This window comes from Hemicordylus capensis, chromosome 2 (assembly GCF_027244095.1).
Source record: "Hemicordylus capensis ecotype Gifberg chromosome 2, rHemCap1.1.pri, whole genome shotgun sequence".
In the NCBI taxonomy this organism is placed as follows: domain Eukaryota; kingdom Metazoa; phylum Chordata; class Lepidosauria; order Squamata; family Cordylidae; genus Hemicordylus; species Hemicordylus capensis.
The window spans coordinates 32,039,159-32,064,937 of NC_069658.1; the positions used below are offsets into that span (position 1 = coordinate 32,039,159).

The window sequence follows — 25,779 nt, forward strand, 5'->3', positions numbered from 1 at the left end:
AACCTTGACTCTCCAGCTGTTGCTGAACTACAACTCCCATTAACCTAAAAATTGTGGCTGGGGATGATGGGAGCTGTAGTTCAACAGAAGCTGGAGAGCCATGTTTGCCTACTTCTGTTGCAAACGAAGGAAGGTGAAAGAGCATCACCCTACTTGATGGGAGTTGTAGTTCAACAGCTGGAGAGCCAGGGATACCATGCTTCCCCTGAGAACTGGCCCCATCGTCAGCCACCTGAAGAAGATCTTAAGTCTTTATTTAGAAGAGTAGACTGTTTGTCATTCTTTTGATGGATTCTCACCTACATATGTGTTCTAGATGCACCTCGTTTCTATTTATAGGACTACCTTTCTGTGCTCTGAGAACAGCATAAATTCCAACCACACCAACAGCCATATACTGACAAATCTAATCACAGGATTTTGCAATGAACAACTAGAATCATAAAGAAAGCAAATGTCTGTGATCTTACCTTTAAAAAAAAAGCTTCCATAAGCATATATCTCTTCTCCAGTTTTAAAAACACAGGTATAATTCCCCATTTCGTTTTGGTTTCTGATTTTTACCCTTAAAAAGAACAATGGAACAGTTTGTATTAATGCAACCTTCTTCTTGTTGTTGTTAAAGGATAATAAACAGGTTTGAACAGCAAAAATAAGACCAAAATGTATTTAGCAATACAACATGAATGCAAAGCTGCCTTAACAGCGGTTTTCAAAGTTTATGGCAGATAAGATATTGTGGCTTGTTCAGACAAATGCATGTTCATCAGTTGATGACTGCAGTATTTCGAGTGAATGGGCCAACACAGTTTAAACACAAGATTGACAGGAGAACTACCCATTAAATAAAGCATGTATATGCAACCAAAAATAGTACCCCTGTGTTGAGTTTAGGGATGTGCACGGAACCAGTTCGGAGGCCCTTTATGGGCCTCCGAACTGGATTGAAGAACTGGCGGTCCTGCCAGTTCAAATGGGGCGAGGATCTCCCTTTAAGAGCGGGGTAGGGTGCACTTACCCCTACCACCACTTTCCCCCCACCGGTGTCCGTGTTTCTTAATGCCCACCGGGGCAGCAGCGTACCTCCCTGTTTCCGGATATGACTGGAAGCTGCTGACGCCCTGCATAGGTGCACACACGTCACGCACGCACGTCACACATGCATGCATGCCTGTGCTGGCGCATTGGCAACTTCTGGTCATATCCAAAAGATGAGGGCAATGGGGCAGCAGGGAGGTATGCTGCCACCCTGATGGGCATTAAGAAACACAGATGCCGGCGGGGGAAAAGCGGCGGGAGGGCTAAGTGCACCCTCCTCCTCTCTTAAAGGGAGACCTCCGCCATGGTTCCGTGCATATCCCTAGTTAAGAACATAAGAACAGCCCTGCTGGATCAGGCCCACGGCCCATCTAGTCCAGCATCCTATTTCACACAGTGGCCCACCAGATGCCACTGGAAGCAACAGGCAGGAGTTGAGGGCATGCCCTCTCTCCTGCTGTTACTCCCCTGCAACTGGTGCTCAGAGGCATCCTGCCTTTGAGGCTGGAGGTGGCCCACAGCCCTCCAACTAGTAGCCGATGATAGACCTCTCCTCCATGAAGTTATCCAAACCCTTCTTAAAGCCATCCAGGTTGTTGGCCGTCACCACATCTTGTGACAGAGAATTCCACAAGTGGATTATGCATTGTGTGAAAAAGTACTTCCGTCTGTTGGTCCTAGATTTCCCAGAAATCAATTTCATGGTTGAGTTATTCTCCTCTTACCAGCAAGAAATTACCACTACAGTGTCTTACCATTGCAAGACACCGTAATGGGATGTCAAGTGTATTTCCTTGAACCACATCACTAGCTGCACTGGTGCAGAAATGCATGACATTAGGCTGTTCTGGCACAGCCTGTCCCTATTCATTGGGCTGATACAGAGGACGGGTTATCATGACCGGAAGGCCACTGGAGGAGCTTGCAGCTAAGAGTCAGCAGCCATGCATGCTTCCGATACTGGATCATCTGCTCTACAAAAAAACCACTCAGAGGACAGGGAGGTGGTCATGTGTGAGAAGCAATCCTGGTCATTTGGCACAGGCAAACCACCTCCTCCACCCAAAATCAAATGTAAGATTACCAGTATCGGCTGCCTGAACCATCCAACCAGAATGGCCATCCCACATGATCACTTTCCGGTCCCTCTGACCAAGTTTGTCATGGCACATGCAATCTATTATGAGGAGCACTCATGGCTCCTGAATCGTAGCTGGAAGCTGCACCAACGGACTTCTGTCCAAATATAGCTAATCATGGGTCATAATCAGCAGGCAAGAGCATGTGCCTTGCGCTTGCATGCCCCTTTTTGCTCATGAGGGCAGATTTAAAGCTTCCTTCTGTAGTCTATAAGAAACTGCAGTTTCTTTTTTTCATACAAACTTGGTAAACTTATGTTCAAGCCACAGTTTCTCATATTTAGACAGAATGAAAAACTGCTTCCAGAAATGAAACTTTTTAAATATCTTCCCTTGGGAGCATGCTGGGGGAGGGGGTCTGAGCTCATGCACATAATGTCACATGTTTGTAGTGAATGAGGTCTAACCAGAGGTGTATCTAGGGAAAATAGCACCTAGGGCAGGCACTGAAATTGCACCCCCTGTCCAAACATCTGACACCCATCTTTCAGATAACTTTATCATAATATCAGCTGAAAAATACAAGTCAAGCTCATTAATCTTTTCATATTTCAAAAACTATTTAGCAGTGGATGTAGCCAGATCAAAAAATGCGGGAAAACTACAAATTTCAGTATGCCGGGGATCATGAAATAACTAAATACTATGTGAAGGTATATGGAAAACTAAACAGAATTGCCTGTCTGATTCTCTACTATGCATTGTAGCATCACTATTACATAAGTTTTAAAAATCAATGGAGAATTTGACTTTTCCCAGATACTCTGAAAATAATTAAAGGGTATGCAGAGTAAATTCTGCCACTGCTTGGAATATATTCTAGTATTTCAGAAAGACAGTTAAAATGAGAGAAAGAGAGCAAGAAACTCCCAGTGGGCCTTAATACTAAGGATTTCACACTGATTCAAAGACAAACTCACCATTAATAGCCATATTATTAAGACATCACATTTATTTCACTTATCACAAGAAGCAAAGTAAGAGCAAATGAATACAGTCCTAGCTCATAAGCTTCAGCTCAGTATTCACAAGCCCTGATTCTCTGTACATAGTGCCAAACTGAATATGTGTACAGTTTTTTTTTTAACCTGTAGCCCCTTCAGGGGGCTTCCTAAAAGCCGTGGGGGGGGGGCTGCAAAGGTTCCCCCTCCCCACGCCGGCCTCTTAATTCACCACCACAACCCGTTCCAGGCTGATTTTCGGGCCTGTAGAGATCAGTGTGGTGGCCATTTTGGAGGCTGCCACACATGCACAATTGGCCTCTGTGAGGCCTGGCAATGCCTAGGGCCTCACAGGGACCATTTGAGCATGTGCAGTGGCCATTTTTAAATATATATTTTAAATGGCTGACGAAAACAAAATGACAGCCGCGCATGCTCAAATGGCCTCTGTGAGGTCTGGCATGACCTAGGGCCTTGCAGAGGCTATTTGAGCATGTGTAGTGGTCATGTTGTTTTGGGCAGGCATTTTAAAAAAATTCATTTTAAAAAATGGCACCCCCCTTCAAGTGGTGCCTGGGGCACATGCACTGTCTGCCCTACCCTAGATATGTCCCTGGGTCTAACCATGATCTGGCATTTACATATCATAGGAAACTGCCAAAGACCTATGGGCTAGTTCCCACCGTCAATCTGATATCAGTTTACTGGGGGGATCTAGAGATTCCTGTCACCCACATGCAGTATTCCCTGTAAGAGAGATTCCCAGATGTTGTTGACTACAGCTCCCATAACCCCTTCCCAAAGGCCACTGCATCTGGGGATTATGGGTGCTGTAGTCAACAAGATCAGGGAAACCCTGTTACAGGGAACACAGCCCACATGTGCTCCCATGGAGTATGTCGTGAACTCTGAAAATGTCAGCAATCTCAGATTGGCACCGTGCCAAACTGACATGAAGCCAAGTTAGGTCACCCATTTTGAACTCAGCTGGATTATTTCGGCTTCAAGTTGGTTTGGCGCAGTGCCAATCCGAGATCTCTGACATTTTCAGAGTTCACATGACATGCTCCATAGGAGCATCCACACGGCAAGTATCTCTAGATTCCTAGTAAAACGATATCCAGTAAAACGATCGTGAGAACCAGCCCTAGGAAAGAGGAGGAAGAGCACACAAATATCCAATGACTGTACTGGCTTGCACTTCTAACAACAAACCAGTTTTCATCTGAACTGGGTTATTATGGGAAAGAGGGGGAGAAACTCAACACAGGGAGGCAGTTTTTCAACAGCAGTCATGTCTCTGTTACCTTCTCATATCACTTCATGCAGAATGCTTTATAGCAGCCTGTTCTCACACTCTTCAAAGAGTTATCACTTTCTGGATAATCAGCTGATAAGAAAGCAAGCTATGCAGACTCATGTGTCTACATAGCCTTTGTACATAGTCTGGAAACTACAATTAGTACAAAGTGTGACAGCCAGGTTGGTCTTCAGGTCATCTCAAAGAGACCATATTACTCCTGTATTACAGGAGCTGCATTGGCTGCCAATAAGTTTCCAGGCAAAATACAAAGTGCTGGTTATAACCTATAAAGCCCTAAACAGCCTAGGCCCATGGTACTTAAGAGAGCGTCTTCTTCTGCATGATCCCCATCGTCCACTGTGTACATCAGAGGAGGCTCATCTGTGGCTACCTTCATGTCTCCTGGTGGCCACCCAGGGACAGGCCTTCTCTGTTATCACCCCGAGACTTTGGAACGTGCTTCCCATGGGAATAAGAGTCTCCCCATCTCTAGAGGCTTTTAAAAAGTGTCTGAAGACTCATCTTTTTGCCCAGGCTTTTTAACTTCTTAAATTTTAGATTGTTTATTGATTTGTTTTAAACTGTTTTTAGCATTTAGTTGATTTTAATGTTTTGTTTAGTGATTTGCTGTGAACCACCCAGAGACCTTGGTTTGGGGCGGTATATAAATATGTTAAATAAATAAATAAATAAATAAATAAATCACACTTGCTTGCATTATTCTGCACACATACCCTTTCAACTACGCCAGAAAAATAATAAAAACCACTCACGTATTCCAAGTGCACCAACTATTTTTGGAGTCATTCTTGGTGATGTTCTGTTCATCGATGGTTTTGTTATTCATCTTCCAAACAACATCCATTTTTTCCATATTCATGGAAGGGTTACGAGTCAGGCTACACAACAGTTCAAGTTCAGTCGGTCTGCTTATTAGGACATTTTTCTCCATTTTAGCAATGGGCTGTCCTGTTGGAAATAATTAAAAAGACAGTTATGTCTTTTAAAATATGTATCTTTTCTAATTTATATGACAGCTTTGTTACTCTGAGATGTGCAGATTGAAAGCTCATCACATGTGCACTCAATACAAAGAGATTGCTTTCTATTTTGTTTCAGGTGGACCATGCTCGCTAAAATCAGAATGCATTTTCTACAGTACAGCAATTACAGAACAAAACAGGAATCAATGTACCAAGTAACAAGTACATTCATTTCTTTCATGTCATCAGTTTTAGAACATGCCCTATTATTGTATCAGTGGAAAAGGTGCAGGCAAAGGAAAGAAAACAAACACACTTATGTTCTTTTTAGTAATCAGGAACCTAAGCAAGTGATGTTTCTTTCACATGGAGAAATATGCCTGCCAGGTTGGAAACAGATGAGAATCACTCTGTGCACACCAAAACTAACACCAACTTGGCAAGTGCCCAGGTACAGTTTTGCACAACAAAGGATACCTGTCATGATGGAAACAGCCTGGTTCACACGTGGTGTGAAAAGGAGAAAGGACTTCAAAATTCCAAGCCAGCTGCCGTGTTCCCCATCCCCAGTCATTGTTCCCCCTAAGAGGTGTGAGTGTGCATACACTCACACTTTTTGATGTCTGCTCAGTTAATTTTAGATCCCACACAGATTTAAACAGGAAGTCCCCACTCTGAATGCATGTGCATGCACACTGCCTTGATGCTGCTGCCCAGAACAAAACACATTCCTCACACAGAGGAAACAAATTAGAGAGAACACTGTCATCAGTATATCTTAACAGCACAAACAAATGCTCCCATTTGCCCAAGGCAGGCAGGCCCTAGGAATTTCAAGGGGGTCCCCCATTCTGGCCAAAATTCCACTCCCAATTCCATTGCTCATGAACAGAAAAGGTAGAAGTTTCAGTGCAGCTTGTACTAGTGTTAACACCACCTTTAAGTACCTTGTACAGCGGGGGGGGGGGAGAATCATAGCTCTCCCTATCATACCGCCCTGGTAATGATCAATGCCCCTTCTACTTCTAATCTAGGAATATAGGAAGCTGCCATATACTGAGTCAGACCATTGGTCTATCTAGCTCAGTATTGTCTACACAGACTGGCAGCAGCTTCTCCAAGGTTGCAGGCAGGAGTCTCTGATGCCAGGGAGGGAACAAGGAACCTTTTGTATGCAAGTGCTCTTCCCAGAGCGGCCCCAGTCTCCCATTCAAATGCAACCAGGGTGGACCCTGCTTAACAAATTCATGCTTCCTACCAGAAGACCAGCTCCAGAGGAACTGCTAACATGAGCACATGGGGAGGACAGCTTCCATTTGTGCAAATGTTCAATCAGCCCCAATACCCATGACTGAATATGGGGGCTATGAAGGTCAGAGGATGGAGGAAGTGCTCACACTATGCATTAGCATTAGTGAAATACAGCATAACAATACTTAGAGTAAGAGAGGATTAAGAGCAAGAGGTAAACATTAAGCATATTAGATTAATACCACTGTATCATTTAGAGTGCGCCTGCATAACTTCAGCCCACCAGTAGTAGGACTACAACATCCACCATCCCCAGCTGCAGTAGTCAATAGTTATGGAATGCAGGAAGCTGCCTTACAGCAGGCTGGACCATGGGTCCATCTAGATCAGTATTGTATACACTGACTGGTAGCGGCTCTCCATGGTTACAGTCAGGAGTCTCTCCCAGCCCTACCTGGAGATGTCAGAGATTGAACCCAGGACCCCCTGCATGCAAGCAGATGCTCTATCAGTGAGCTATGCTCTATCAGTGAGCCATCCCCTAAGGGGAGTTATGCCTCATAACTACATTAAAAAGGAATGTTTGTCAATAGAACACAACCAGATCCGTGAGACCTGCTTTTGCTGAAACTGCGGGGAGAGTGGGCTAAGCCCGCTCTCCCCGCAGACGATCCCTGCAAAATTGCCGGCTCCATGACGGAGCCGGCGGGGGCTGGGGAGCACAGGGGCCACGCGGCTGGGGAGACCTCCAGAGCCGGGAGGCGGCTTTTCATCAGGGGTCTACTCAGGAGGCGGCTTTACGTCAAGGGTCTACTCGTGAGTAGCCACGCTGCGGCTACTCACAGTCAGGGAGCTCGGTTTTGCAGAGTGCTCAGTCCGCAAACCCAGGCTAAGGGCAGGGGCACTTAGGCGGGTTACCCACCTAGGAACCACCGGACTCGCAGCTAAGCCCAGTGGTTCCCACAATCAGGAAAAATCGGGCTAGGCTTTCCTAGCCCAATTTTTCCTGATCGTGAGAATAGCCCCCCAGTTAGCACAAAGGGATGTTTTTAACAGAGAAACTTGCCTAGGTGCACACAGTAGTGTTTCCCTGAACAAAATTCCCCACCAGGCCTGATGCCCCCTTTGTTTTCTTGAGGGGTCCTTTGGGATCTGCTGGCTCTTACTCCCTCCATGAAGCATTAATAAGCCATATATGAAGGACCATATCTGACCATTTCGACACCTCACACCATCCCTCAGGTCATCATCAGAGGTTCTACTCCAGAGGTGCACAAATCCAGCCCTCCAGCTCTTTTTGGACTACAACCCCCATGGCTACCTTGGACTTAATCCTGAGTGGAACCCAGGACCTGGTGCGTGATGTCAGTGTCATCGACCCTTTAGGGAACAATGACCACAGTGCAATCAAATTCAGCATACATGCGGGGAGAGAATCCCTAAGGAATTCTAACACAGACACTTTTTATTTCAGAAAAGGAAACTTCTCCAAAATGAGGAGTAGGGTGAAAAGAAAGCTGAAAGGGAAAATCAGGAGAGTCACTTCGCTCCAGAATGCATGGAGTTTACGCAAAATCACAATACTAGAAACCCAGTTAGATTGTATACCCAAAAGGAGGAAAGGTACCACTAAGTCCAGGAGGATGTCAGAATGGCTAACAGGTAACGTCAAGGAAGACATAAAAGCGAAGAAGACTTCCTTCCAAAATTGGAAGGCCTGCCCAAATGAGGAAAACAGAAAGGAACACAAACTCTGGCAAAAGAAATGCAAGGTAGGGAGGCAAAAAGAGAGTTGAAGGAACATTTAGCTAAAAGCACCAAGGGAATAACAAAAACTTCTTTAAATACATCAGATGCAGGAAACCTGCCAGGGAGGTGGTTGGACCGTTAGGTTGGTCCTCCATCTGGAGATACCAGGAACTGCTGAACTGCAAACCTACCACTAAGCTGACAGACCCATTTCCATTTGGAGACTGAGCAACTTGGCTGCTGGCAAAGAGCTCTCTTGCCAATCTTCCCTGCAGATTTCCCTTTTTATTTTCTGTGGGTTTGCTTGTGGTTCTTATAAGTTTTATTTCTTTCCTGATGCTCTACGATGTGTTAGCTGCCTTGGATTGGTCTTTGTGAAAATAAGGTGGGATACTAATCTTTTAATTAAATGAGATGAATATTTTTTAAAAAAATCTAAACCCATCTCCACAAGGTTAGGTTTAGTTATCTCCTCACCTTATCTAGTTCATTCTGTCTGAGAAATACCTCTGGAAGAACTCAAAAAAAGACAGAAGGTGAGTGAAATTACCTGCCTGTCCCGGCAGAAGGAAGGAAACTGGACCAACAGGTTGAGCAGAGAGTCCCTGCAGAGTGACCCAGTCAGGGGGGGAGAGAAAACATGGGGCTTAGTTAAAGAACAAAACAAAAAACCTAACGGCTTGCAGGAAATTAAAGCCTTGTGGTTTACCTCAGGGTTATTGCACAGCTCTCTGGAGTTTCCTGTGCAGCTGCCTCTAAGCAGTGCTTTGTGGCCTGAACCTTTTTGGTGGGGGTGAAATCATCACACAATGCATTTGGTTTTTATGCAGTCTGCATACCTGTGTAACAAACATTCTCTCATGACAAAAATGTCATTTCAGCTCAAAGACTGAAACTTGCAAAAATTCAGTTCAGTCTTCAAGTAACAGTCCTTCCAGCCCCACAATTGGTTCCCTGGCTTTCTGTTTTGTTTCTCAGAACAAAGTTTAAACCAATGCTTTGCAAACATGGCGTTTGCAACTGTGAGAGCTAGAAACTTCCGGAACATTCAAGAATATGAGAAATTCTTTTCTACTGAAAGCTGCCCAAACTCCCCACTAGTCCAGATGCTGCCAACCAATAATCAAAATCAAGATCATAAACATACCGCTTATAGTTAGATTTTCCTTCTTGAATATTAAGGTAGATGTTTTCTGTTCACTCTGTTGAGTAGTGATGGGTGGCACTGGCAAAAAGAAAAGTTGACATTGGATTTTATTGCCAGGAAAATAGAATTAAGACATTAGACATTATTTTGTCTTTCTTTCTTTACAGAAGCTGAACAAAAATACAATGAGTCTGGTAACTGAACACCACATTAAAAAGAACATGGGTATGACCACTAAAAGGCCCACACATAGGTCCTCCCTCCCCATGGTGACATCCTATGGGGGACAGCAAAATGCACAGAATAGATGGGCTAGGCTATACTAAGTTCTGTACAGGTAAAGGAATGTGGAGAAAGCCTCTAAGAAAGTTCTCCTTGCAACGACCCCTGACATTCTCTTCAAATTTCTGTTTCTCCCTGGAAGAACCTGAAATTTTCCCAAGCAGGAGTCTTTCCCAACTTTACCTGGAGATGCCAGGAACTGAACCTGGAATGCTCTGCATGCAACAGATGCTCGAACCCTACCCCATCCCCTGAAGGAAATATCTTGCCGCAGACAGTGCTCACATGTAGTCACCCATACAAATGCAAACCAAGATGAACCCTGCTTTGCATTCATGCTCGCTACCACAACACGAGCTCCTGGATTCTCTGTAATGTGCTTATGTTCTTAATATACTGAATTTAGTTCAGCTAGTTCGATACAAAGCCCACCTTTTAAGTGGCACAGCGGGGAAATGCTTAACCAACATGCAGAAGGCTACCAGTTCGAATCCCCACTGGTAGTATATTGGGCAGCAGCGATATAGGAAGATGCTGAAAGGCATCATCTCATGCTGAAAGGCATTATCTCATGCTGCATGGGAGGAGGCAATGGTAAACCCCTCCTGTATTCTACCAAAAGAAAACTACAGGATTCTGTGGGCACCAGGAGTCAAAATCAAAACTAGCATGATAAGTGGTTAGAGTGTCACACAGGGAGCAAGGGAACCAAGGTTGAAATTGGCCATGATCACTCCAAATCAACTAGGGCAGGGGTCAGCAAACTTGACCCTCTGTTTATTTTACTACAACTCCAATCACTGGGACTGGGGATGATGGGAGTTGTAGTACAACAACAGCTGGAGGGACAGGTTTGCCCACCTGTGAGCTAGAGGGCTGAGGTTCTACAGCCCTGTTGCAGTCCAACAACATCAGGCTTCCCAATACTGAGAACCGCCATCTCTGCCTAACACATGTTTATTGGGATACAATGGAGGTGGTGGGGAAGAGATGACTGGAGAATAGAAAAGCGCAGAATTACACTTCTAATTAATGTCAAGGTCACACATTTAATTTCAAGTTCATTTACAAGTTTGGATGTTTCCCACAAATCTTGATCATGACCAAAAGCTCCTAGGCATATGTTCCAAAGCCTGAACATAGCAGGAACATGAACCACCCTAGATTTTTTTATTATTTTTTTAAAAAAATAGTTTTCAAGTTTTAAAAAAATTACCCTACACGGGGCCCACTTCTTTCAAGAATGAAGTTTACATAGTATTGGGATTGCGGTCAGAAAGTGTCTCCCTTCCTGTAAGTGAGATAAAATGTTTGACAGCAAGGGCTACATTGTCTACTAGGAGAATTTTGAAAAGGAATTGTTTGCTGGACATCTTGACAGACCGTTCCGCAAGGGAAGAGAAGCCCACTGGATTGCAGAATGGGATTTAAAGATAAAAAGAACCCTGCTGGTTCAGAACATAAGACCATCTAGTCCATCATCCTGTTTCCCATGGTAGCCAACCAGATGCTTTCATGAAGGCAATCGTCCACAGGAAACCTCTATGCTGAGGAAAAAACATGTTTGAACCTGATAAAATCAGGGCCAATATAAGCATAGTCAACTTGTACAGTTTTTCCTGATGTGCAACACTTCAGGCAAGGTGTCCAGTTAAAATTGTTGGGCAATCAAAATCAAAATGGGGCACAAGAGGTTGAAATGGACTCGGATGTTCCCAGCTGCTTCTAGGCCGAAGCACATACCTGACTGTGTCATTGGGTGAACTCTGGGATCTAGAGCTCTCTGTATCTGCTATGCCCTTCCCAGCACCTATTGGGTCCTATGTATCTCAGGAAATAAAGGTGGGGGGAGATTTCCCAAGATACAATATGAATAATAAACAATTCTTCATCCAGTCATGAGACCTCTTGCCTTGCTTGATGCACTTTGAGCTTGAAAGAGCTCTTTTTCAGAGACAAGAGAATAGTAAAATATCTTTCTTCAAGAACTGTATCTCACATAAGAACAAACGCGCCTACAGATGTGAGATACTATTCTCAGAGAGAAAGATATTTTACTGTACTGTTGCTTCTGAAGAAGAGCTCTTTCATGCTCAAAAACACATCAGGCAAGGCAAGAGGTTTCATGACCGAATGAAGAATTGTTTATTATTCATATAGCTTCTTTGGGATTTCCCCACCACCTCTTTTTTTCTCACCCTCCATTTCCCCTCAACATTTTGGCAAGAAAGTGATGGTATTACTGGAAAGGAGCATAACAAACTTCGTAGACTCTGGTTATAGCTGATGAAGTTATGGAAGGTATGCTATGGCCTAGTAAGAGGCCTCCAACCCAACATATGTATGTCAAAGTAATATATCTGCTTTCTCTCTAGATTAAGAAGAATGTGCCTATTCTCAATTTATATATTGTATAAATTACAACCTTAAGAATTTTTGCTAAGTACCATTTTAAACTCCCTGAAGGCTGCATCACACACTTCCTTTTTCTGTATAAGTTTTAACAGCAAAGCTACTCAGTATACTTGCCTGGACTAAAAAAAGTGGAAGTACAGTCAAAACATAACCAGGTAGTCACCACTACCCTAGAAACAGCAGATATGTGAAAAACCAAAAGGAATTATACAGGACCACTGGAGAAAAGTGATGCTTTGCTACCTTTGGTGGATAGATCAGTTCCTGAACTTGCATTGTATGAAGTTTTCGTGCTGATATTTTGTGTTGTTGGAACAGCTAAAGAAAGAAAGAAAGGCATTTTTATGTGATTTGATTTACAGAAAACTAATACAAGTGTATAGATGGCATAATGTGCTTATTCTAATTTTTTTTTTAAATAACCCTCAAATTTTCTGGAAATCCTGCAAACAGAGTAGAAACTTTGTCCAGAAATAGTGAGCCAGACTTCAAACAGTCAAATGTTGAAAAAAAATTATGGATATTGACCACACCTAGTTCTGCAGAGAAGTGGTTAGGGCAGAAGTTCTCAAATTTGAGTCCCCAGATGCTAGACTACTACTCCCATAACCCCAGCCACAATGAACTGTCAGTGGCCACTGTAGCTGGGGATGATGGGAGTTATAATCCAACATCCGAGGACCCAAGTTTGAGAAACCCTGGATTAGGGTACAGAATTTATGCAAGACGACCTGGGTAAAAATTCCTGCTCAGCCATGAAGCTCACCTGTATGCTGCCCAAAATCTGTTGGAAGAAAAGTGAGATACATTTAATAAACAATTGACACCAGTTTCATTGATTTCAGAAAATTACAAGTTTCACAGCAGTTTTACAAACTCTAGCCAAAAGAAGTCGACCCTTAAGTCTTTACTTTCATTTATCAGCTTATCTTAATTAAACTCATACTAAATTTTCAAGAACGTTTACAGTGGAACATGAAATGAATCAAATGGTTTCAATGCAGATATAAGTGATGTGATGGCAGGAGATCTTTGATTCCTAGGACAAAACATTTCAGATCAGTCCCTCTATGGATGGCATCTTTCTTGGAAATTTAGTTCAGTTCCAGAGCACTTAAAGCTATTTAGTAAGGGCAGAAAACCTAAGTGAGTAATTCATGCTTATAACAAAATGGAAAATTCATCATTGGGTGCCATGATCAGCAATGGCTGGGGAAGAAGGAAAAATAAATCCTCATCATTGCTTCCCTATTAATCAACATTATGTTAAGGACTGGATAGAAAGAGCTATTTCTGAGAACAGTATCATTTCATGGTAACTGAGCAGAAACGATTCAACATACTGTCAGAGATACCAGAAGTTGACAAGATGAAGGATTGTAAGGTTTGATTGATTATTTAAAATATGGTATGGGGAAGGGATTCTAGGTGTGTGGCTTCAAGTGCCTCATGCCTAGGATTCCATCATTCACTGTAGTTAAGTTTCATTCTGAGTGCTACGGTGTCCTTCCGCCACAGCCTGGGATTTAAGGAAGGCTCACCCCGTCATCAGCCATAGAGCTCAAGCACAGTTCTGTCTAGTAAGTATATCAAAGTACTGAGTTCGGTGAAAGCAGGTGGCAGATTTCTGCTCCTGAAGGGTGTCATACACTGGGGCACCCCCCACCCCCAGGCAGTACCTCCCCTAGTTTGCTGCTCTAGAGAGCATAGGAAGCTGCTTTATATTGAGTCAGACACTAGTCAATCTAGCTCAGTACTGTCTACAAAGACTGGCAGCAGCTTCTCTAAGGCAGGAGTATTTCCAGCTCCACCTGGGGAAAGGGATCAAACCTGTGACCTTCTGGGTACATGACAGATGCTCTACCACTGAGCAACAGTCCTATCCCCAAACATGGCATACGTGAGCCTCACACCCAGGTAGTGACTACACCAGGACCAGCTTAGCTTCAGCAAGGTAGCTGTATTGTGTGCCATTAGGCTATGCTCTGGTGGCACAGAGTAAGGGCAACAACTCTACACATGGGTCCCACATCTCTGGATTCCTCTTCCTGGCTGTGGCCTCATCAAAGATCTCCATGTCTTCAAGGCACCCTAAGTCTTAGAAGTTCCCTGCCTCTCCATGGGAATCATGTTTTTTGAGTCTCCTTGCAGGTTGGCCCTGCTATATTCTGCTTCTGGCCAATCCATGTCCACGTCTAACCAGATCAATCGGGATGCAGCACCACTGGGTTGCAGTGACCCAGCTTCAAATCTCTACTCAACCATGAAGCTCACTGGATGACCTTAGGTCAATAAGACTCTCCAAGACGCATAGTGTTGTTTGTGAAGCTAAAAGAAGGAAGAACCATATATCCCACCCTTAGAGATGTACATTATCATAATAAAAACATCATCATCCACAACAGCAGCAGAACTCTTTATTTCAAGCTGCATCCTGAAGCGATACTTGAAGACATCCAGCTCAATTCCAGTAGCGTATAGGGGACCAGAATAGAGTCACCCACTCATTTGCTTGGGTGCCACTACATCAACAGCAGTTGAATGAATCATGCCTTGCTGCATTGCATTCAGAAGGGGCAGAGTGCAAACAAACATGATTTCAGTGACAGGTTTTGCACTGCAGAGCCACACAGCAGATGAAAATAATTCCCCTCTGTCAATAAGAGACCCTTATCCATCAAGGGTCAGAGTTCCTGCTTTTCTCTCTCTCTTCTTATGCTTGGCAACCCACAAAGGACATTTTGTGCCAGCACCAGACTGATGAGATCATCTCAGTTAGCTCTCCAAAGTGGAAGGAAGACAGAGTGTCTTATCTGAGATCATCATAGCCAATGATGGCTTTGTCAATAACCATCTGGAGAATTAATTAGCCCAGTGCTCAAGTCTAGTCCGATTTGTGCATGTTTACTTGTCTCAAATGAAACAGGTAGCTTATAGACCAATTTATAGCATTCAGAAATGGAGGAAAGGGGTATTGGCTACTTGCAGTGAGAAGTAGTACAGTCAAGGATGCAAAAGCTCCTATCACCTGTTCAAGGTGTTATCTTAGCCACAGAGAGCTTAAGAGGCGGCACAGTGGAATCGTGCCTGCTAACTACATCCCTACTGCAGTGGCTATCCAGTACTTTGGGCAACCCTACATTCAGTATTTTTCAGTGGGGCAAGTGCTGAATGCGGGAAGGGTTCCCCACCCACTCACCCTCAGTCTCAAGAAGAAACTCTCCCCGGGTCCAAAGCTTGCTTCTGCAGACAAATGCTGGATGTGGGAGTACCTGGGGGCATGGTTTGTGGGTATGATCCTACAGCCCCTCTCATGCATTTGCTTTTCCCAGAGAGCATAATGTCTGAATGGGGCTCATGTCTCAAAGCATAAAGAAAGACATGATGCATTTTGTACAGTAGAGGCGCTTCAAAAGTGCCCCACTACATTCAGCCCCATTGTACCTTTCATACCTAGGGTTGATTTCTGATTTTATTTAAGTGGTTTGCATGTTTGTAGCAGAACTTGTCTATGCATTGCACCGATTGGCTGATGCCTATGATGTAAACAAGAGCCCAAATCTCCTTTTAAGAATTTCATTAAAAAAATAAAAATTAAGACAACAACAAATCAGTGGATTTGTGTGCATGCAACACTTTTAAGAGGATAAAAGGGGGGCAGTCCTTTTGATGAAGATGTGAGCAAGGCTGATGCTTGAGCCAGTATTTAATTTGTTGTCATGCTTGTGATGTGAAAAATAGCCAAAGGTGTGAGTTTTCATCACGTTGCATTCTTCAGAAAGGACATGCTAGTTTCACAGACCTCGATCATTGCTGTGTATCTAATTTTTCCAACATGATGAAAACAAATCACTTTTGGTTGTTTTTACATTCAGTCCTATACTCACATCTTTAAGATGCAAGCACATTTTAAATATAATGTCTGAACCAGCCCTGAAAAAACAACATACACATACTTTAAAATACATGAAATATTCTAAGTGCTTTGAGGCTTACTAGAATAACCGAGAGGCTTTTAAGGTGCAGCAAGAGGGCAATACATACATTAATATATTATGAGCACAACACAATATTGAGAACAGAGTTTTTTCTTTTTATAGCTCCTATATGTTGGCTTTATTCTACCGAAGTACATTAGCATTTAGGAAGTAAAATGCTTGCTCATTATCAGTCACTAACAAAATCTTCAGCATGTTAGAGAGGCAAAGAGCAGGCTGACACACAGACACATACAGACACGGTGATCTCATATGCCTTTTTCCTTTCAATTCATAGCTTTGAATTATCATTCGACCATTGACTTGTCTAAGCACCAACAGCCTGGGTCATTGAATCTTTGCCCTATAAGACTGCAGAAATGCATAGCAGTCCATACATTCAGCTGCCATGAAGGAGGCACATGGGAAGAACCACTGGCACTTCTGGATTTCTACAAGTAATTCTGCTACCTTCTGGCACTCAGAAGATTGAGGTTAGATATTTTGTAGGAACCAAGGCACGAAAACAACAGAGGGGTTCCTCCCTCAATCCCCTCCACATGTCTAGTGCATAGCCTTCCCTTTCACATCTCAATTAATGTACCGAATTGAGGGGGGGGGTCAATTTGGAATGAACGTGGGCCAATATGGACAACATCATACCTTGTTTAAACAAGTATTTGCACTGTGTATAGAGGAGCTGTTCAGATGAGCAACTCCCCTCTGCCAACCGTGCTACAGAAACATACCAGGAGGGTGTTGGGATGTCCATAGAGGATGTCCCAAGACGTGTACTCTTAGTGCAGACCTGCACAACATAAGGCCCTGGGGGGCGGATCTGGCCCGCGGGGACTTTTTTAGGGGGCCCCTGGTAGGAACATCCTGCATTATCATAGGTGCTGCAAACTGCCTTACAAGGCCAAATATGTCCCACAGTGTACCCAGTGAAGCTTACTTCCAAAGCATTACTAGGACTGCTACCTGAAAGAGAGTGATTCAGGAAGAGGAGAGAGCATTTACTTGGGGCTGGCATGCACTCCAGATGCCCCACTGACTCGGCAGGGGATAAGGCCTATTTTCTGTCAACAAGTAACTAAAACTTCTTTAAGATTGTAAATAATAATTAATGCACTGAAAATTGATGTCAGACCCCATGCACTAAGTCATGGATGGTTCTGGCCCACCGGGGAATCTGTGTTGTGCACTCCTTTCTTAGTGCATTCTCTTCCTAATTGCATGGACTGGTATTATCCAAACTGGCCCTTTATCTCTTTGTGTCCTCTGCTATTCACCGAGAGGAGATGAAAGTTTTCAGAAGTGTATATGCAGAGACATTGCAGGGACGGAAACTAACCTTGCCCCCTGCTCCAAGTGACTATAGCTTCTTACTGGGGGCAGGCTGTAGGAGTCCCCCTACCCTGACAGCTTTGATGACCAGCCCTGCAGAATTTAATGTGAGCTAATGAGAATTAAACTGACTCCTATCTGCATAGGCCCATCCTGCCCCTTCACATCTTCGTAACAGCCTCCTGTTTTCCATTTGCAAAGAGAGATATGACTTATCGAAGAAAAAGACATGGCGGACAGTAAATAGCATAGCTGAACTATTAACAGTAACCTCCTCAAAGAAATTGATGATTAAGCTTTTGGCTGGCTCGGATGACACAGAAAAGCACAAATTTGAAATTTAGTATTTCCTAATTCCATATAAATAATTTGGCAGGAAGGAGCAGAAAGTCTCACTGAAAGATCATTAGGAATTATGCCAAACAGATAAAAGAACTAGGTATCAAGTTTATTTACTTACTGTGTTTCTATCTTGCCCTTCCTTCAAGGAGCTCAGGACAGCAGACCAGGGCTGCATAACTCCAGCCTTCCTGCAGATGTTGAACTACAACTCCCACCTGCCCTGCTGGCCACTTTGGCCGGGGATGATGGGATCTGTAGCCCAACAGCTGCTGAAGGGCTGAAGTTGTGCAGCCTTGACATAGACCCCCCCCCATTTTATCATCACAACAGTCCTGTGAGGTAGGTTAGGCTGAAAGATAAAAGACCAGTCCAAGATCACTACAGCCGCTAAGAGGGATACACTGATAAACCCAGAAAGTCCAGCAGTTTGTTAAAAAGAATGAAAGAAAGAAAACCCTGTGCACGGAGATAATGGCATGAAAAATTGGTGCCCAACAACCTCACTAACAGCACGGAGGTGCAGCAGGCCAAGTGCCTTTGCAACATTCAGTAATACAGAGTCCGTTGCACATGCAGGTGGGCAGATCCACCCCTCCTTCCCCTGGGAATACTCCCTGCTGACTGAGAAGTCATTCCCTACACAACCCTAGGGGTCCTATTTCAAAGCTGCAGCAAGCATTCCCATGGGAAGGGAGGGGAAACGCCACTCTGCATGAAATGTGACTTACATGTGCAGTGTGACTCTAAACACGGCAAAGGTACTTTGCATGCTATGCCTCCCCACAGTTAGTGAGGATATTAGCCATCACAGAGGATATTAGCCATCACATTAAGACAGGTAGGTACTCCCATAAGTCTCAATCGCTGATATCCAGACTAATAAAACACCAGTGCTACAGGAGAAGCTAGTGTTGCACCAGTGCTTCTGCAGAGTTTCAGACTCCCTACTAACTTGGCAAAGAGGCACCTTCTAATGTGGTGGTTCTCTTTATTTAGCAGGGGGAGAGTAACTGGCCCTATCCACCCCCAGCACAGGACCTCCAGTGACTGTTGCTGGTGTCTAGCTTATGTTTCTTTTTCGACTGTGAGCCCTTAGGGGACAGGGTTCCGTCTTATTTATTTGTTTGTTATTTCTCTGTGTAAACCGCCCTGAGCCATTTTTGGAAGGGTGGTATAGAAATCAAAATTATTGATGATGATGATGATGATGATGATGATGATGATGATGTTGATGATGCACTGGTGCTCGCATAAGGTGAGGGGGGGCATTCGGACAACCTCAACTTCCCCTGGAAGTACCTGTGCCACTTGGAAATATGTCCCTGTCTGGGGGCTGCCCTCAGGGATGTATTTTTGGGTGACACACAACACTTCCAGGGGAAGTTGTCTAAATTCCCCACCCCCACTGCATGAAGAGTAGACCTGAGTTAGTTGAACTCTTCAGAAGCATCAGTGCTTCTCCCATAGCACTGGTGCTTGGTTAGTCTGGATGTCAGCCACTGACCCCAACAAAACACAAAAGTAAGCCTCACAGAACTCACACTCAGCCGAGTATGATTACCTCACATGCTCTATCGTCTTATGGTGAGGGAGGGGGAAAGTACTTCCAAGATCCGAATGGGCATGCACACTGTAGACTGACTTCCTAGAGTCTCAATAGAGCATAGCTTTCATTCCCAAATATTAGGAAAACTTCTGAGAATATCAGGAATGCCTTCTAATCTTAATCTGAGCTTTATAGGACATCCTTGGTATATACCAAGTTTTAGGCTACACAATTTCACCAGCAAGGAAGTGCTTCTGGCTATATGTGAGTGCTGTGTAAGATATTCCCCTTCGGGGATGGAACCATAGCTTAGTTGCAGAGCAACTGCTTGCATATAGAAGGTCCCAGCTTCACTCCCTGGCATCTCCAGGGCTGAGAAAGGCTCCTGCTGGAATCTTGTAGAGCCACTTGGTATAAGGCAGCTTCCCATGTTCCTAAGGCTTGCTCTAGTGGAGAATCTTGCAAGATGGCACTGTCTAGAAAAACTGCTCTAGGAAGTCCTCACATTCTGAAAGTACTTTCCTCCTCCTCCTCCTGAGACCAGAGCAGTTCCACATGCTGTATATTTTGGTCAACTGTCATACATAATTGGGGAGAGGAGAGCTGGTCTTGTGGTAGCAAGCATGACTTGTCCACATAGCTATGCAGGGTCTGCCCTGGTTGCATATGAATGGGAGACTTGATGTATGAGCAGGGCCGGCTCTAGGGGATCTGGTGCCCAGATGCAACACTCTGTTGAGCGCCCTTCGTTATCATGAAAAATAAAAATTTGGAATACAATTAGTGTGTATTCAAAATTTAATACACAAAGATTTTATGTAATTATGTACATAATATTGTATATAATATAATTATGTATTATTTTAATTTTATTATTATTTTGCATTTATATCCCGCTCTTCGTCCAAGGAGCCCAGAGTGGTGTACTACATACTTAGGTTTCTCCTCACAACAACCCTGTGAAGTAGGTTAGGCTGAGAGAGAAGTGACTGGCCCAGAGTCACCCAGCAAGTCTCATGGCTGAATGGGGATCTGAACTCGGGTCTCCCCGGTCCTAGTGGGTTTCAGGCAGATTGGGTGGAAGATACTGTATGGGACGGAAGTCTTAGGAAGAAGGCTGAAGATGGAGTCAGAGCTGAAGGAGGAAGGGCAGGCAAAGAGCTAAGGTGCCTGTTCCCTTTCAGGAAGTCAGTTTACCAGGGAAGAGAGTCATTGCTGGCTAGATACTGATGACCTGGGGAATGGCTACCCAGTTTTAATAGTTAATTTGTTTAATTGTTTATCATGTTGTGAACCACCCTGAGCCATTTTGGAAGGGTGGTATATAAATCTAATAAATAAATAAAATAAAATAAAGAGAGACCAGATTGAGGACTGCAAGAATTCAAGCAAGCCATCAGGGAACAGCAGCCAAGCCTGTTTGAAAAATTCAAGGCTGAAGAATCCATCCCAGCTGTCAGAAGGCAGGCCTGGCTCAGAACCGTCCAAGGCCTGTGGCATTTAAAGGGATAGCAACCTTTGTCATCAGCTTCGGTGATTGCCACTTGAAAGGACAATTAGGGGGAACTGGTGGAAACGTCAGTTACAGATTCAAACTGATATTATAGGAGGAGAGCTGGTCTTGTGCTGGCAAGCATGACTTGTCCCCTTAGCTAGCTCCGCTCTGGTTGCATATGAATGGGACACTTGATGTGTGAGCACTGGAAGAGATTCCCCTCAGGGCATGAAGCTGCTCTGGGAAAAGCAGAAGGTTTCAAGTTTCCTCCCTGGCTTCTCCAAAGATAGGGCTGAGAGAGATTCCTGTCTGCAACCTTCGAGAAGCTGCTGCCAGTCTGTGAAGACAATTCTGAGCTAGATAGACCAATGGTCTGACTCAATATATGGCAGCTTCCTATCTTCCTATGTTCCTACACGCAAATAATGTGCCATGCTCAGTGTGGCACACAAAAACATTATATCTCATCTCCAGCCCCTCACCTCTGGCTCTGACTTTACAAGAAGTAAGGTCTCCAGGATAGCTGAGAAGAGATAAGTATCTGCCTCTCAAGCTATATTATTTATGGCATATAGAAGAACAGGTTCATTTCTCATTGGGTTATGAAATCTCATGGCTCCTCTGTCCCTTACAGATTATTATGACATTTATATCCCGCTCTTCCTCCAAGGAGCCCAGAGCGCTGTACTACATACTTAGGTTTCTCTTTCACAACAACCCTGTGAAGTAGGTTAGGCTGACAGAGAAGTGACTGGCCCAGAGTCACCCAGCTAGTTTTATGATGGAATGGGGATTTGAACTCGGGTCTCCCCAGTCCTAGTCCAGCACTCTAACCACTACACCACGCTGGCTCAAATAGTCCCTACCTATGCCTGTAAATTCTACTCAATTAACTCAAAATAATCATACTGAAAATTAAATTGAACATTATACTGCATTAAGCAACTAAAACATACTGCATTTTTTGCATTTTTGCCCTGGATTTTACAGGCACTGCATGTTTTGCACTCAGTACTCTGCCATCCCCAGAATCACAGACACAGAGTGATTCCATGCCTGGTATCTCCCCATTTCATAAAACATACATCCCCCATAAGCACCCCCTCCATTTCTGCTTACTGTTTTTGAAATAGGAATGATAAAGGATGCTTCTTCTTTGAAATGAGACTGTGCTTGTGGTCTTGCTCGCTCCCCATGTCTCCTTTCTCCTAGCCCAGAGCAAGCAAGGGGAGGAGGAGAGCCTCTGGTCAAGTTTGAGAGTCCCTTTGCAAAACAAAGAGAGTCCCTTTGTTTTGACTTGATGACTTGTTGACTCAGACTGAGCCAGAGCCCAGAGGGGGCAGCTGGGAGAACAAAGGGAAGCCACCCCACCCACCCCCACCTCTGTGAGTCTGTCTGTCTTTGCATTGCAATCCACTTCGGAATCCATTTAGCTGCCTGCAGAGGATTCCCTGTCCTGAAAGAGACAGAAAAGCCTGTTGCTTTTCTTCAAGTTCCATTGGCACCTTCCCAGACTCCAGTGGGTGGCGCTCCGATGCTACGCATCTCTTGATTCATAGAAAAAGCCGGCCCTGTGTGTGAGCACTGCAAGATATTCCCCTCAGGGAATGAAGCCGCTCTGGGAAGAGCAGAAGGTTTCAAGTTCCCTCCCTGGCTTCTCCCAGATAGGGCTGAGAGAGATTCCTGCCTGCAACCTTGGAGAAGCCGCTGCCAGTCTGTGAAGACAATATTGAGCTAGATAGACCAATGGTCTGACTCGGTATATGGCAGTTTCCTATGTTCCTATGTGGATGCCAAATTCACCACTTTTGCCCTTTCAAATGATCTGGTTGACCTTGAAAATTCTCAATTCCACAAATGAGGAACTGAAACAGTGTCTCTGCCATGACAGTCTAGTGAGTCAAAGGCTGCTTGGGAATTTGAACCAAGTCTGTAAAAACAATGGCATGCAAGAACAAAGGACAGCAGGCTCCCATTTAATTAGTTTAAGAAACAATAATAGTTAATTATAAACTCCCTTACTGAAACTCCATGTCTTTTTGGTTGTAGTAAAGAGCGCTAGAAACAGGATGAAGGTTGGAGTAACATAAGATGGTGGGCGGGTGGGCAGGCGGAGTCTTGAGTGGAAAAGTTGATATGAGCCCAGGAAAAAGCCAAGGCTTATTTAACATGCAACTAGACACATTTTGTATACTTCACACAACAGCAGGGCAGTGGAAACTACATTTGTGCACAGTTGGGCCTAGGGAATTGAATAGGGAAGTAGGTTGCTTCTTAAAAGAAACAGGAGGAAAAAGAGCGGGAACCATAAAGCTGAATACTATTTCCTTTCAGCCTTCATAAACTATCTATCTATGGCTTCCTTTCTCCTGGTGCTCAATTCTGGCACAAGCTAAGTGAGCTACAGCTTAGGGCTTCACATTACAAGAGGCCTCTGAATGCAAATAAATAAATACATTTCAAGTTTTACATAATGTATTTAATTTATTTTTTGAATTTCTATACCGCCTAATACAGAAATCTCTAAGCGGAATACAGATTTTAAAATATATAATATAAAACATTTAAAATTCATAACAGATAAAAATCACAATAGATAAAAACATATTAAATTTTTCATCTAAAGTTAATTCTAATATAAATAGACTTACTGCAAACTAAATGTTTTTATTAGATCATTTGCTTTTCATTGCACCTTTGCCTAGTAAAGACAACACTTTTATTATTTTTATTTTCTTGTTCATTTTGTTAGAATAATGGGGTTCTTTTGGGTAGGGTTATGGGGCCTTTTAAACTTGGCATGCCTTAGGGCCTCAGCAAGTCATAATCTCGCCTTGCTTCCTCTCATTCTTGGCAAGCCACCTCCATTTATCTTACTCCTTCCCTACCACCTCTCTCTCCTGTCTCCTTTTTAAAAATTAATTCTCATGTTATCTTCCATATTTCTTCTGACAGAAAATTCTGGAGTAAGTGGAGGGTGTGTGTGCTTGGAGATATGCCACATGTGTGTAGGAAACCCAGCTTAGAAAAATTCCTGGAGCAAGGCAAAGGAGGCCATTCCATCCAAGAATGGCTCAAATAGTAGAAAGGTGTTGCACTTAAGGAAGAGGACCAAGCAGTGGTGTAGAGCTGCAGGGACTGAATGGGACACAGTCCTGGTACTTCTTTCCCTCCAGGATCTCAGCAGGGATGCAAAGCCTTTGATTTTCTACATGGAGATAATGTGCTGTTGTTGCTATTTCAACTTTTTTTAAATTAAAAAATATATATTCTTCCCGTCTTAGGAACATAGGAAGCTGCCTTATACCAAGTCAGACCCTTGGACCATCTAGTTTAATATTGTCTGCAATGACTGGCAGCAGCTTTCCATGGTTTCAGGCAGGAGTCTTTCCCAGCCCTTCCTGGAGCTGCTGCCAGGGTTTGATCCTCGAACCATCAGCATGCAAGTCCTATGGTGGACTAGTGACATGATGTCCTAAAATGAATGACTGGTAATGCCCACTGAAATGCACTGGTTCCTTCCAAATGGCCATGGGAATGCATGGGATTTCCAAAGGACAAAACAGCATTTCAGTGAGCATTCCTTGTCATTTGTTTTAGGACATTCCCTAGAGCAGGGTTTCTCAACGTGTGGGTCCCCAGATGTAATTGGACTTCAACTCCCATAATTCCCAACCAAAGGCCACTGGGCTGGGGATTATGGGAGTTGAAGTCCAATTACATCTGGGACCCACACGTTGAGAATCCCTGCCCTAGAGTCTACAATTCAGGGCTGCTCAACTTTGGCCCTCCTGCAGATGTTGGCCTACAACTCCCACAATCCTTGGGAATTGGCCACTTTTGCTGGGGATTGTGGGAGTTGTAGTCCAAAAACTGAGTTGAATAGGCCTGGTACATAAGCCTTGACTTCTTGTAACAGAACCCCTCAAATTATTGTATCTATCTAAGTGAGGATTATGGCCATGAGGCATGGCCATTGGGACTGTCATGGAGAGCACCTGCACCTCTGAATCTGTGACTACATCACTGGGCTCAACAGTGCAGGTATGTGGCAATGACCTTCACTATTTTTCAAGCAGGGGCCACTTTGGCAGAAAACCTCCAATGTCAGGAAGCAAGTCCTCTCTTAAGAACTCTATGGAGAAAGTGTTGAGAAGGGCTATGGGGAAGGGCTATGCTTCCCAGAACTCTGCACACAGTTCCCAAGATGTTGCAGGGGCTCAAGAGGGCTTCATTTCCCTCAAAGGAGGCCCCCAGCACAGGGCAAAGTGCAGCACTTCACAGGGAGAATGGTCACTTCCCTCACGGGGTCTGGGGAACTATGCAAAGTACTGAGTTCTGGCTAAATCTTTGCACAGGCCCTATAAATAATTACTCAAGAGTTCAAGAGGGCTGCCACTGCCCCCCAGGCCTTACAATGGATAGAACTACTATACTGTATGGCATTTCACTTGGATTCATATTGGCTGACACCCCAAGGCTAAATGCACTATAGAACATGTCTGTTCAACTTCGGCCCTCCTGCAGATGTTGGCCTAAAATTCCCATAATCCCTGCCATTTGGCCACTGTGACTGAGGATTATGGGAGCTGAAGTTCAGAAACAGCTGGGGGCGGGGCTAAATTGAGCAGGCCTCATATAGAAGGAGGTCCCTCACAGATCTCAAGATCTTTCCTAAACACATTACATGGAAATAATGATTAGGACAGACCTTGACACATTTTCTTTGGACCAAGTAGCCAGTTCAAAGATGTAGGAGCCAGGCAATGGACACTTAATAAAAGTACCAGACTTAGTGACGGATACTTTGGAAGGGGAGGGTAA

The 25,779-nt window shown here is 44.0% G+C and overlaps 1 protein-coding gene across 1 annotated transcript in view; it reads right to left on the reverse strand.

Moving 5' to 3' along the window:
- Positions 1-25,779, reverse strand: part of EMB (embigin) — a 58,157-nt gene that overhangs the window by 26,636 nt on the left and 5,742 nt on the right. Inside the window, exons 2-5 of the mRNA XM_053301491.1 lie at positions 12,492-12,566; positions 9,552-9,629; positions 5,195-5,390; positions 471-565 (exon numbers count right to left, since the gene is read on the reverse strand). Of these exons, the coding sequence (XP_053157466.1) occupies positions 471-565; positions 5,195-5,390; positions 9,552-9,629; positions 12,492-12,566 (444 nt within the window). The remainder of the gene's footprint in view (positions 1-470; positions 566-5,194; positions 5,391-9,551; positions 9,630-12,491; positions 12,567-25,779) is intronic.